Source organism: Triturus cristatus, chromosome 3_1 (assembly GCF_964204655.1).
Source record: "Triturus cristatus chromosome 3_1, aTriCri1.1, whole genome shotgun sequence".
Taxonomy (NCBI): Eukaryota; Metazoa; Chordata; class Amphibia; order Caudata; family Salamandridae; genus Triturus; species Triturus cristatus.
The window spans coordinates 35,873,994-35,887,132 of NC_140583.1; the positions used below are offsets into that span (position 1 = coordinate 35,873,994).

Sequence of the window (13,139 nt, forward strand, 5' to 3'; positions counted from 1 at the left end):
TGGTGCATCATGCCTTTAGGGCTGTAAGGCTTGGTAGAGGGGTGACTTACCCATGCTACAGGCAGTGTTGGTGGGCATGGCACACATGGATGTGTGCCTTGGTCTTCACCACAACACGCAGCCTGACTCATCCTGGACCTAACCAAGCATTCCCACATCTCTTCTCACTTAAGAAACCTCCACTGGCTACCTGTCCAGAAAAGATGCCAGTTTAAGACACAGACACCCCCCCCACCCCCCACCCCCCACACAAAGCCCTCCACAAATATGGACCTTCCTACATCAACCACCAGCTGAACTTCCTTCTTCCCTCTGCACTCCACCTCGCTCGCCCTCGTACATGTCACCGGCATAAATCACACCCACAGTCAGGGCCGCACATTCTTCTACATCACTGCCAAAGCCTGGAATGACCTCCCGCTACACCTCCGAACGGCACCCTCGCTGGCAGGCTTTAGAAAGCAACTCAATGCCTAGCTTTTAGACGCAGACACAGCAACATCAGTGCCCAGATACCCCTAGGTTTGATAGTGCTGCGCTTTAGAAATGATTGATTAAAGGTATGTCACACAAAAGCACTTCTTAGATATGTTTTGTCACACAAACAATATGAAAGCTATGCCTATGAAAGCATAAATGTCTGATGGATGCACTCCCAATGTTTCTGAGGGTACAATAACCTATAAAGAGTATATCAATTATATTTTCTACTAAGGCGAGGGTCACATAATACCACAAAATTAGAAGCATTAACACCACCGGTGAAGAATGGGTCATAGCCTGTCCCCAGCCCACAAACACCCATAGCCTTGCAACAGCAACTCACGGTGCACAAAGCATATCATGCCGTCCTGTGGGACCGTGATCTCCTGGGCCACGGAGGTGAACAGCAGCTGCAGTCCGGGAGCCGTGTTCAGAGAAAAGTACAAGGAGGGCAGCAAAGTACAGCGATCAGTTCTAAATGTACTGCATGGTACAAAATTGCAGTTACTGCTCAGCTCTCGTGGCTGACCCTGTCCCATTCTGCCATGGCAGTACAAGACGGACTAAACTGCTTAAGTCTTTCCATAAGCAACTGCACAATTCTGCTACTGTCTACTGATTACAACAAAAAATATGAACTAATTTAGAGAGTTTAACATTTAAAAGGAAAACGTAGTCAGATTATACAAATTATTTTCTTTAAAAAGTAATGAATGGTCAGAGAAGCATTGGGCAAGCGGCCATGGGGGACACAGGAGTGAGAAAGTGGGACGAGGGTGATAGGGGGACAGGTGAAGAAATTAGATAAGAACATGATTTACAGGCCTGTTTCATGGCGGTCGAAGAAGCACAGCTTGGGTGCTGGTGATGGTGGGTCCACAGCTGGAGTGCTGGGTGATGGTGGGACCACAGCTTGAGTGCTGGTGATGGTGGGACCACAGCTTGAGTGCTGGTGATGGTGAGACCACAGCTCGAGTGCTGGTGATGGTGAGTCCACAGCTTCTTGCATCTTTATTAAGAAGAATGTTCTAAGAAGGAGATTTTACAACTGCCAATGGCTACGTGACTGAGAAAACCCTATCTTGCAGAGACCCCGCTGGCTCATTTGGGACTGCGACAGTGAGTGATTGCATTACACATACGGCTGTATTAAACAGGTAGTTAAGGAGAACAAGGGAGGCCATGGCGCCTGCGTCAGAGACCATGCGCAGGTCAGCCAGTTCATTGGAGAGATGGTGTTTGCCAGTGTCATGAAAGGCAGCAGAAAGCCCAAACGGACAATCTTTTACAGACAGATGGCAAAGAGAGAGCCACAGTACTGATGGTTTAGTACTTTTTACAGGACTTTGGGTCAAAGGAAGCTTTATTAAGCACAGGGCTTACAAATACTTGTTTTATGGTGTTTGCACTGATCAGAAATCAAAAGGATGAGGTCTGTGGATGGGACAAGTAGGGCGAGTACGTAAGAGAAGGGGTAGCCAATGGCAACGGTGATGTGGCAGTTGTGCCACATACCGTTGAGGCTATGAATGACGCGTGAACAGAGATAAGGTGAAAGGGGGTATTAATGCGGACTAGGCTGCAAATGCAGGAAGCTGATGCGAGTGGAAGCGGTGAAAATTGTCTATGGCTCCGTTCTGAGACAAGCTTGGCACCATCCTGGGAAGAAGACGTGTGCTGCTCCCTGTCCTTCCCACAGGGACATCTTCTACACGAAGCAGACAACCTTCCCATGGGGGAAACTTGGCGACTGAAGTAGCTGACCATGTAACAGGGACCCCAGATAGCTTGGGAAACAAGAACCGTTCAGGGCAAAACAGCACATTGACGCGACTTAAGGAATGAAACACGTTGACCCCTTGTAACACCATGAGCAATATGGTGACCATCGACTCCATTTTGTGCGCACAACTTCATTTTGTGCTTCCTTGCAGCTACAGGATGGGAATGTTTTCATTCTTCACAGCACAGAGTAAAACAGTTTCTGACACATGTACTGTGGTATGTGCAGTTGATATCATTCACAAGCGTAAGGGAGGAATGTACTGTCCTGCCTCGGGGCAAACACTGGAGCCTGGCGGGCTCCTGTGCGTGACCTTGACGCAGACTGGGGCGGCCAGCTTGGATTTCCCAACCAAAGGAAGGGGGGGGGGGGGGTTTCTAGAAATCTCTCGAGGTGAGTAGAGGTATTAAAGACGGGGACTCTTGGCTCGTGTTGCGCAGGGACTTTTGGTGGCCCAGTACGAGACTTCTGCCTGATTGTGAGGGCTCGCCAGTACTGCTGGCCAGATGTTGAAGGACACTCTATTGACGATGTATACTAAGGTTTGATTTCTTGCTTTGTATATACACAAATATATATTTGCTACGCTTGGTTATTTTCATTTGACATCTGGGAAAGTGCAGTAATAAATATATTTTATCTTCCTCTTAAAAGTGCTGTATTAATCAAGGCATTTGCTTCATTTTGAAAATACATTGATAAATCCATTTGCCTCATTTTGAGAGTGCGGAGTTCCTTTCTTAAGTTTGTCCTATTGTTTCAAGTCTGAAGCAACACACCCCTCTGCTTCTTAAACTGTGCTTTTGTTTGAATCTCTTTGGTACAGTCCCATAACCCAGTTCTGTCTGTGGAGAGGGAAAATCCTCCCAAAGATGACCAAGTCTGAGAACATGTTAACACGCTCTGCTACTCCTGTAAAGAGCTATTCTCTGAGCACGGGTTTCAGCCTGGCTACCTCTTCTTTCCTAACAATCTGCTGAAATGAACTTTTTCTTACAATACTTACAACATATCTGCACATTTTGCACCAGATGAGAGATTCAAAGAGAAAAAACCCCACCAGGAATCTGCCAAAAATATACAACTTATTTTTTTAATTTATACCAAGTCCTATACAGTATGTTTTTGGGTTGATCTGTCATAAACCGTACAAGCAGCAGTAACCAATGTAATAGCGAATCTAATGTAAAAGGCAAGGGGGTAGCTGAATAACGTTGCCCCCCACCTCACTGACAACGGCGGCAATGATTTGTTGTAATGAAAACGAATATTTCACACTTCCATCTGCGGGAGTACACATAGTGGAGTGACACACAAAAAAAAAAAGACTAGCCAGGTTGATGTCTGCATTTAGTTCATCTGCTGGCAGCATTTTTCGTTAAATGCACCTTTACAAGTAAAAAAATTTTTAAAAAAAGGATGAGTGTTGTAGAAGCTGTAGGCTGGTGACAGATATAAGGCGTAGTCCAGTTTCTGGAGTTTAATGTAATGCTTCATAGGCTGCTTGCTGCTTATTTCTCGGCTTCAGAACCCGGATACATTCATTCGAATCCTGATTTTCCTACTAAACACAACGTGTTTCTTTGACAAATCACTGCCCCTCCCCCATGTGATTCAATTCCATAAACATTCCATAAACTTAAAAAAATCTTCGAGCACTTAGAAACAGAACACTCGTATTAAGCACTATGTTACAGCGCTAGCTCTTTACCTGCTTAATCTCCCACTGTCGCTTGTAATCTATAACACACCTAGCATTGAGGCTTTCTCCACCCCATGTTTCAACAGAACAAAAACAAGACTGAAGTACTCCGAATGATGGCAGTTTGTTAAGGGGGAACTGCACTACAAAGTCACCAAGTCTCTCGAACTGAGCTCCAACCACAGACCCAACACTAGTCACTCAAACTTCCTGCGTCTTTCTTTAGGGATTTATAGGTGTGTTGTTATTAAGTTTAATGGTTCCCTGAGTATTACTACACTAGCAAAGTGGAACAGATAAATCTGGAGTATGGCACACACAACGAATAAAGGATTGTCCAAATTCCAATGTGCAACATGGCTGTGTTTGGGTTAAGACGCAAGTAGCAGCAAATGAAGTCTGCTGGAAGCTACTTAGAGGTAGCTGTTCGGAACGGATAGTGCAAGGTAAGAATTTATTTCCTTTTTGCTGCCATGGAATGTCCTCTCTGTGGTTAGTACTACCACTCTCTCCCCTCTTCTGTTGACAATAGTTCATGTACATATCAAACAATTAGTGTACAATGCCAGTGGACTCAGTGGCACAAAATGGCACGAGACATCAAGACGCTTGCCAGTGGCAAAGCAGCTTTCAGGAAACAGGATGACACAATGTGCTTCCATGGGACAAGAAGAAAAACCAAAGAGCTACACAATCAGCATACACTTTTTGCAAGCGTTTAAACATAAACCAGTATTTGTGAAACGTGCTTTCCTTGCATTACAACTGTACCCAGTCGGCGGCAATACATTATTTTGACACACGCTGGAGGAAAACACACTCTGGGAAGAATAGCAAAATGATGTCCTAGGTACAATACTTTGTATTACAAAACTTTTTACATCTCTAGATAGTTCTGTTTGGTCTTCATAGCACTGCCTTGGAAGTGTCCTGCCCAGAGCACTTAAGTTAATAGACAAATATTGGGGAGCAGTTCTGTATCAAGTGCAAATGGAACCCCTCAAACCAGAGGAGCAGAAGTTCAAACGCCTGATTCCCCGCCCTTTGCAACACTCTTTATGGTGGGTTCGTCTTGCGCCTTTTTCATCTCCAGCCCCTTCACCCAAGTGTAGAAGAAAGAGCCACCGAGCACCATCATGTTACTTGTCCACCACAGAAAGCTCTTGGTCTGTTCATAGTGGAAGACGGCCAGTACCGTCTGGGCACAGGCCTTGGCCGTTCCAGAGATGTTGTGGGTAAGGGGGCTGGTCACCTTGATCTGAAGACCCGTTACATAGCCAATGGCAAACCCCATGAAGCCGCCGATGGTCATCATGCCCCAGAAGTACACATCAGTCAATTTGTCAAAGTGGTATAGTGTCTTGATCTCCCCGAACAGCAGCAGTAGTGGCAGGAAGAGGAAACATGCATTGACGTTGTTGTAGTATGTCAAGCGCCACACACTGTTGTCCACTACAGACAGGACCTTCTTGGTGTATATGGCATTAAGGGAGACACAAAGGCTGGCCAGCACACCAAAGACGATGCCAAGCCAGGATAGGGTACCTTCTGCATCCTCCTGGTCTATGCCAAGACAGAACCCACCTGCAGAAGGGAAGAGAACACAAACTATTACTTTTATACTCGTCATAGCATGGAACATCCTTATACCAATGCCTTTGGAATCTCACTAACAGAAGACTACTACCTGTTAAGTTCAAGCACCTTCACTACACTGGCATTCAAAGCACAATGGAAGAGAGCAGCCCATCAAGCGTAAGCACTTTCCTTCCACCGGCATTCAATGCACCACAGAAGGCGGCAGCCCAACAAGTGTAAGTACCTTCCTAACACCAACAAGTGTACACACCTTCCTTCCACCGGCATTCAATGCACCACAAAAGGCGGCAGCCCAACAAGAGTACACACCTTCCTTACACCAACATTCAATGTACCACAAAAGAGGGCAGCTCCTCAAGCGTACACACCTTCCCTACACCGATATTCAATGCTCAGGGAAGACTACAGCCCATCCAGTGTACACACTTTCCTTCCACCGACATTCAATGTACCACAAAAGACTGCAGCCCCTCAAGCGTACACACCTTCCCTACACCGATATTCAATGCCCAGGGAAGACTACAGCCCATCCAGCGTACACACCTTCCTTCCACCGACATTCAATGCATCACAAAAGACTGCAGCCCATCCAGTGTACACACCTTCCTTCCACCGACATTAAATATACCACAAAAGACTGCAGCCCTCAAGCGTACACACCTTCCCTACACCGATATTCAATGCCCAGGGAAGACTACAGCCCATCCAGCGTACACACCTTCCTTCCACCGACATTCAATGCATCACAAAAGACTGCAGCCCATCCAGCGTACACACCTTCCTTCCACCGACATTCAATATACCACAAAAGACTGCAGCCCTCAAGCGTACACACCTTCCCTACACCGATATTCAATGCCCACAGAAGACTACAGCCCATCAAGGAGTACACACGTCATATATTAACATTCAAAACCACTTTTTTTCTTTCAAAGTACCTCTTTTAAATCTCACTACCAACGAATCATGCACTCACTTTTATTTTTGAGTGTTTAGGTCTCGCTGAGCCCCAGCGCTTGCGCTGGCTCGAAGAGACATTTTGTATGTGGGAATTTCAAAGTGCTGCTGGCTGGCCTAACGCTTGCGTTCACGCGATCGTGCACGCGCGCAGTCGGCCGCCAGCAGCACTTTGAAAACTCGTGTGCGTCATCGCGATCACTTTCGCTTTCCGAGCGATCGCGATGACGCACGCGCACACACAACTCCTCCCCGTGTAATTCTTTTCCGGCCGTAGCCGGGAATTGCCTGTGAGTCAGTTTCCTTCACCACTAGCTTTCTTTTTTGCTCCTAGGCGTATCGGCAACATTGTATCATTCTCTCCGCTCTGAGCCTCCCGCTGGAAGTTGCTACTTTGTTTCCAGAGCAGCACGGTAGCTTTTTCCTTTGCCGATCCGCTGCGTAGGCAATTTAAGAAACATTGTTTTCAGCCCGACGCTTGCCATTCTTGTTTTGTGAGTCTCGCAGACAGACATCTGCTGACCCGAGTGCGCTGAGCGCCTGCAGCCCCCACCGCATCCGAGCCGCAGTCCCCGGGCCCTTCCTTACAGCCCTGTCTGCATCGCTCACAATGCTTTCACCCTCCCGCTGTGTGCTCTCTCCTCTGCACTCCCGCTGTCGGTGCCTTCTTAATGCGCAGGTCAGACACTGAGCGCTGCTTGATCCACGTTCACCCCCACCCGCAGCAGCTGGAGGATCGCCATGTGGGTGCACTACGGATTGCTTGTCATTCTTGTTTTGTGAGTCTCGCAGACAGACATCTGCTGACCCGAGTACGCTGAGCGCCTGCAGCCCCCACCGCGTCCGAGCCGCAGTCTCCGGGCCCTTCCTTACAGCCCTGTCCGCATCGCTCACAATGCTTTCACCCTCCCGCTGTGTGCTCTCTTCCCTGCACTCCCGCTGTCGGTGCCTTCTTAATGCGCAGGTCAGACACTGAGCGCTTCTTGATCCACGTTCACCCCCACCCGCAGCAGCTGGAGGATCGCCATGTGGGTGCACTACGGATTGCAAAGGCTTGTTTATTCCGAGTAAAGAAGAGCCGAGACCCAAGAAGTACAGGCACTTTATCATACGACTAAGTGCTAAACATTACTTTTCGCCACTACATGTTCATAAGTGTAATTTACGTCATGCAGCTCGGATTACTTTGGCCTCGATTGCTCCTTCTTTTGTGTCCATGAAGCACCAACTCTACTAATATTACCTGTTGTTTATGCCTGCGGACTGTCTGCCAGCAGGGGCCGTATTCAGAAGTGGAGGAAGTGGCCAGGGCAGGGAGCTTGCCGATGGTGATACACTTCAACTGCTGTGCTTGGATCCACTTATCTTGCTGCTGCTTCCTTATTCCTGCGCTCGCCGTGATCGCCGGGGTAGCATGAAGGTGACTGTTAATGTCGATGAGTGCTTAAAGGACTCTCCCCGTTTCCGTTAGGGAAGAGCCCTGCTGTTCTTTGTATTTCTCGCACTTCTCACCCCTACATCATTGATGCCAATTTGCGTGTACCCGGGCTAATGGGCAGTACTGCAGGCCTAGCTGATGTCTGTGAGACATTGCTCAGACATGCACGGCACTCATCTACTTCAGGGAAGTGCACATTATCATATTAATAAATCATCTCTCATTAACACCAGAAGCAAGTCTGGTGACATTGATGAACGCCTGTGGCTCAAGATTCTTGTTTAAAACGTTATAAAAATATATTTGGTTGATGTAAAATTAAGTTATTGATGTGGTTTGGTGCCGGATGAAAGGCAGCCCTTATTTAAATTAAATGGTTTCAACTAAGCGTGTTTTACATGCCAGCAACGCACTTTGGAAAATGCAAACACCTACTTATAAATAAGGCCTCCTTCTTTTAATCACATAATAAACCCATTACCAAAATAAACAAATCTATTATTTCGATCTAACAATATGACCTTTAATGTAATTATATTGTAGCAGGCATCAACAATTTACTAATCCAATGTGCCAACAGGCACGATCGAATAGAAAGTATGGAAGGTACTCAAACCGGACACGGATGTCTTATTTGTGGCATTTTATAAAACAAGCATTTGTTTTATTCATGTTCTTTAATGGCCAACAGTGTTTCAACACATGCCTATAGCATCTTTGGCATTTTTCTTCTAACTTCTCCAAACAAATATGTATTTTAGCTGTACAAAAAGATGTGTCCAGTCACAGTAATACATAGCATAATTTCAATGGCAACACATTTCACCTTCTTCAGAATCTTGATGCTAAATAGCCTATTGCAAATGTGATCGGTGCTTGTTTTGAAGGTGGGTAGTTGGTGGAGATAGTTATTTATTGGGCACAGAGGAAAAGAAAGAGGGAACATGCAGAGTGCAAATTTAGAAACAGGGCTTCAAAGAGAAAATAAGGCCTTGGCAGCTGTACGCATTTATTTATGTGGCATTTTCTTTGTAATGCATTTCTCCCCAGAGTAAAAAAATTGCCTTCCAAAGACACAATGTACATCACTGCCTTTGTGACATCTTCAGGTGGACACAACTCTTGAGATGCAGCCTCCAGAACTGGACACTCTACGCATTAGGCAATCTTCACACAATAGGTTAAATTTAGCATCTCACACAAGTATCAGTATTTTTTAGATGGCATCGATCATTAGGTTTCCAAAACTGACCATATTATACTGTAGCTGACCTCCACAACAGTACACAATATTCTATATGTGTCTTCTAAAAGGTAAGCTCTCACAAATTGACCCACAATTCCATTTATGGCTTCTCAAACGAGACACAACGTTCCAGATATGGCCCATAGACCTGGGCTCAATACGCCAGGCGAGAATTGCAAAACTATACATATGTAGGTGGTCTCCAGAACTAGGCACTGCGTTCTTGTTGAGGCCACCAGATGTGAACACAATACTCCAGCTTAGGCCTGTAGAACTAAAAGCAATATTCAGTGGGTGGCCTGTAGAACTAGGCGAAGTATTCTAGATAAAGGCTCTAAAATAAGTAGCAGTGCTGCTGCAGGTCAGGGATTAGGAACTGGATACCATACTCCAGATGAGCTTCCACAGCCAGACACAACACACTCTAGATGTAGCTTCCAGTACCGACCACATGAAGAGGGTCGTCACCTTTATGACTGTTCATAACCAGCATTAGCAATGCGAAAAAGTCTCACATTTACTCGAGTTTGAGCTATTGACATTGCAAATAACAATGCCTTTTTTTTGGTTTTCGTTTTTAAAACATAAATAAAAGGCATTGTCATTTACAATACCAATAGCTTAAACTCGCGTAAATGCGAGACCTATTGCATTGCAAATGCTTGTTTTATATAGCGTCAGTAGAGGCTTCTTCAAAGACTTTTGAACAGGTGGCGAGATGAACAGTTTCCAGAATCACATTGTGATCAAAGTTTTAGTGAACATACCATCGGCATAAGGATTCGATTTGCACAGGTGTGTCAGCCAAACGCAAACAGCAAGTGTAAGCACACTAGGGTCCTTATTATGGGTTGCCTACAGCCGTACCCTCCGGGGGATACCGCTCCAGGACATTCCGAGTGGACCGTGTTTCTGGTGCTAGAATCACGGGATCCACAAATGCCAGGCCCAGTAATTCTGGTCCAGGAAAAAAAACTGATCTGGACCTGACTTTGGAGCATCTCTGACTGCTGCAGAGCCTGGGACACCCTTGTCCTCCATAACCGGGCGAGAGGCAAACAGTACCCCAACCCATGGCCGCCAACAGAGGAATGGGACCCTGCGACCTTTGACCCTGTCACCAGGCAGGTCGCTTCCCCCATCCGCCACACAGCCCCCTGTGGGTTGAACCTCCGTTGCCGCTTTTGCCGCCTGACTGCTCACTCCCTTTTTTATTCTGTACCCCTGCGCTTGGCTTTCTGTGCCACTTTGTTTGTTCATTCTGTGCCCCTGTGTTTTGCTTACTGTACCCCTCTTCTCTGTTGTCCCTCTCCCGCTGTCTTTTCCCGCCGTTTTTTAACCCGGGTTTTCCCCCGCCGCTGAGCCCCTGCGGCCCCGCCCCCTTCACTCCCATTGGCCGCCCCGCTCCCACCTCCTAGCTGCTCCTCCCTCCCTCTGCCCTCATATGGAGGCCGCGAAGCGGTGGTAGAGAGCGACCTTTGACCCCGTCACCAGGCAGGTCGCTCCCCCCATCCGCCACGCAGCCCCCTGTGGGTTGAACCTCCGTTGCCGCTTTTGCCGCCTGACTGCTCGCTCCCTTTTTCATTCTGTGCCCCTGTGTTTTGCTTTCTGTACCCCTGTGCTCTGTTGTCCCTCTCCCGCCGTCTTTCCCCGCCGCTGAGCCCCTGCGGCCCCGCCCCCTTCACTCCCATTGGCCGCCCCGCTCCCACCACCCAGCTGCTCCTCCCTCCCTCTGCCCTCATATGGAGGCCGCGTAGCGGTGGTAGAGAGCGACCTTTGACCCTGTCACCAGGCAGGTCGCTCCCCCCATCCGCCACACAGCCCTGTGGGTTGAACCTCCGTTGCCGCCCGACTGCTCGCTCCCTTTTTTATTCTGTACCCCTGCACTTGGCTTTCTGTGCCACTTTGTTTTTTCATTCTGTGCCACTTATTTTTTCATTCTGTGCCCCTGTGCTCTGTTGTCCCTCTCCCGCCGTCTTTTCCCGCCATTTTTTCCCCGGGTTTTTCCCCGCCGCTGAGCCCCTGCGGCCCCGCCCCCTTCACTCCCATTGGCCGCCCCGCTCCCACCACCCAGCTGCTCCTCCCTCCCTCTGCCCTCATATGGAGGCCGCGACGCGACTGCGCAGCGGCCCCACACAGCGGACGTGCCTAAGGCAAGCCCTTCTGCGCCCGTCCCGCACCCAGCGCCAGAACCCCGCACCCCTCGCAACGCCAGACTGCACTACGACGCAAGCACCCTCCACGCACTCAACACCAGACGAGACCACCCCTGCTACCAGGCCACCCCGAAACGCACCCAGGGGCCTTTCACCTGCCGGAACTGCAAATTCACCAGCATCCAACCCTCCACACCACCAGCCAGAGAACCCAACCACCTCCGCTGCATCCTCCTCAACACCCGCTCCGCTCGCAAGCACGCCATCAAACTCTGGGACCTCCTAGACTCCACCGCCCCCGACGTCGCCTTCCTGACGGAGACCTGGCTGAACGCTACCTCAGCACCAGACATCGCCATAGCCATCCCACAGGGGTACAAGATCTCCCGCAGAGACCGCACCCAACGGAGTGGGAGGAGGAATCGCCATCATCTGTTTGTAGAATAACAACCTAGGCAATTCTTGTGAGTAGCAGTTGTAAATAATTTCTATCTAATAGTCAGAACAGTATAAGCAGTGAGACGAAAAAATGAAAATTGTAATTCTTTTTTAATTATAAATTCTGGGTACATTCACAATTAAAAACAAATTTAATATACATAGTAAAATTATGACAAATACTAAAATAAATTGTGGGTTACACAGGGATAAAGAATAAACAAATATGGTGGCACAACTGTATATTATTCGACGCGCGTTTCGGCGTAGTTAACGCCTTCGTCAGGAAAGCTAAGGCCACAATTCCTGTAATATAAAAAGAAATATAAAAATTCTAAATCATATTTCGTCACTGCCAGAGTATTTGTTACAAATTCTCTTAATGTTGAGTTTAACATATTTTAAGTCTGACTAAGTAGTTTGATTTAATAAACATGTGGTATGCCTTCAATCACAAGATTATAATTGTGACTTTGTTGTAACAACGCTGAGTTCGATCACAAAAAGAAGAATATCTGAGACATCATCAACTTACAGATACAATAGAACTATTAAAGCAGTATATTCCATTCTTTAACATTTCAGCCTATTGCTAATTAGTAGTAATTTTTACAGGAAGAAGAAGTAGTGAGAGGATATAGAGCAGATAGTTGTGTTCTCCATTAATTTAATTTAAGACAGAGGATAATTCGTTACATGTCTACCTGTGCTTCAAGGATCAAACGAGGGGTTTCCAGGAATTTAGGTAAGTTATTTTTCTTGTAGGTGGATGCCTATTAATGTAGAACACATGATTAGCTGATTTTATTAGAAGCCATTTTCTTTATACTAGTTCATCCCAAGTTGATTAATACCTTAATTGATGTTTATTCATTCAAATATAGTAGATGTTGAAAGGGGATGGCTGTTCTTTTATGTTCTGTATTCCGATAAGTCCATGAACATGGCACAACCTAAGGTGATAGGAATTAGAGGATATATAGCTTGCTGATATTTAGAAGGGAATGAAACAGCACAGCTTGGTTACTCATTAGTGCCGTTGTTACATTACCTTATTTAGTGGAAGTTTTACGTATAGATGACAATTCTTTAATGCTTCATTGCAAGCAGTTCTTATATGTTTTAAAACCTAGGAAAATGAAAACACGAGGATGTTCAAGTGACTATTATATATATTTAAGTCTAAATGTGAGTTAAAGTTTATGATTTAATGTGGTTGCCGCATTACCTGGTATCGAGTAGATTCTTGTAAGTGCCGTTCTTGATAAAAAAGGTTGATATATAAAACAGTGGCAGTAGAGACGTCGCAGGTATGATATAACCTAGGAGTGGGATGA

The 13,139-nt window shown here is 46.6% G+C and overlaps 1 protein-coding gene across 4 annotated transcripts in view; it reads right to left on the reverse strand.

The window, feature by feature from the left end:
* Positions 1–3,340: 3,340 nt before the first annotated feature.
* SLC35C1 (solute carrier family 35 member C1) overlaps positions 3,341–13,139 on the reverse strand; it is a 79,607-nt gene continuing 69,808 nt past the window's right edge. For all 4 annotated transcript variants that reach the window (XM_085646713.1, XM_085646715.1, XM_085646714.1 and 1 more), the window contains one exon: positions 3,341–5,552. In XM_085646713.1, the coding sequence (XP_085502839.1) occupies positions 4,990–5,552 (563 nt within the window). In that variant the 3' untranslated portion in view covers positions 3,341–4,989. The remainder of the gene's footprint in view (positions 5,553–13,139) is intronic.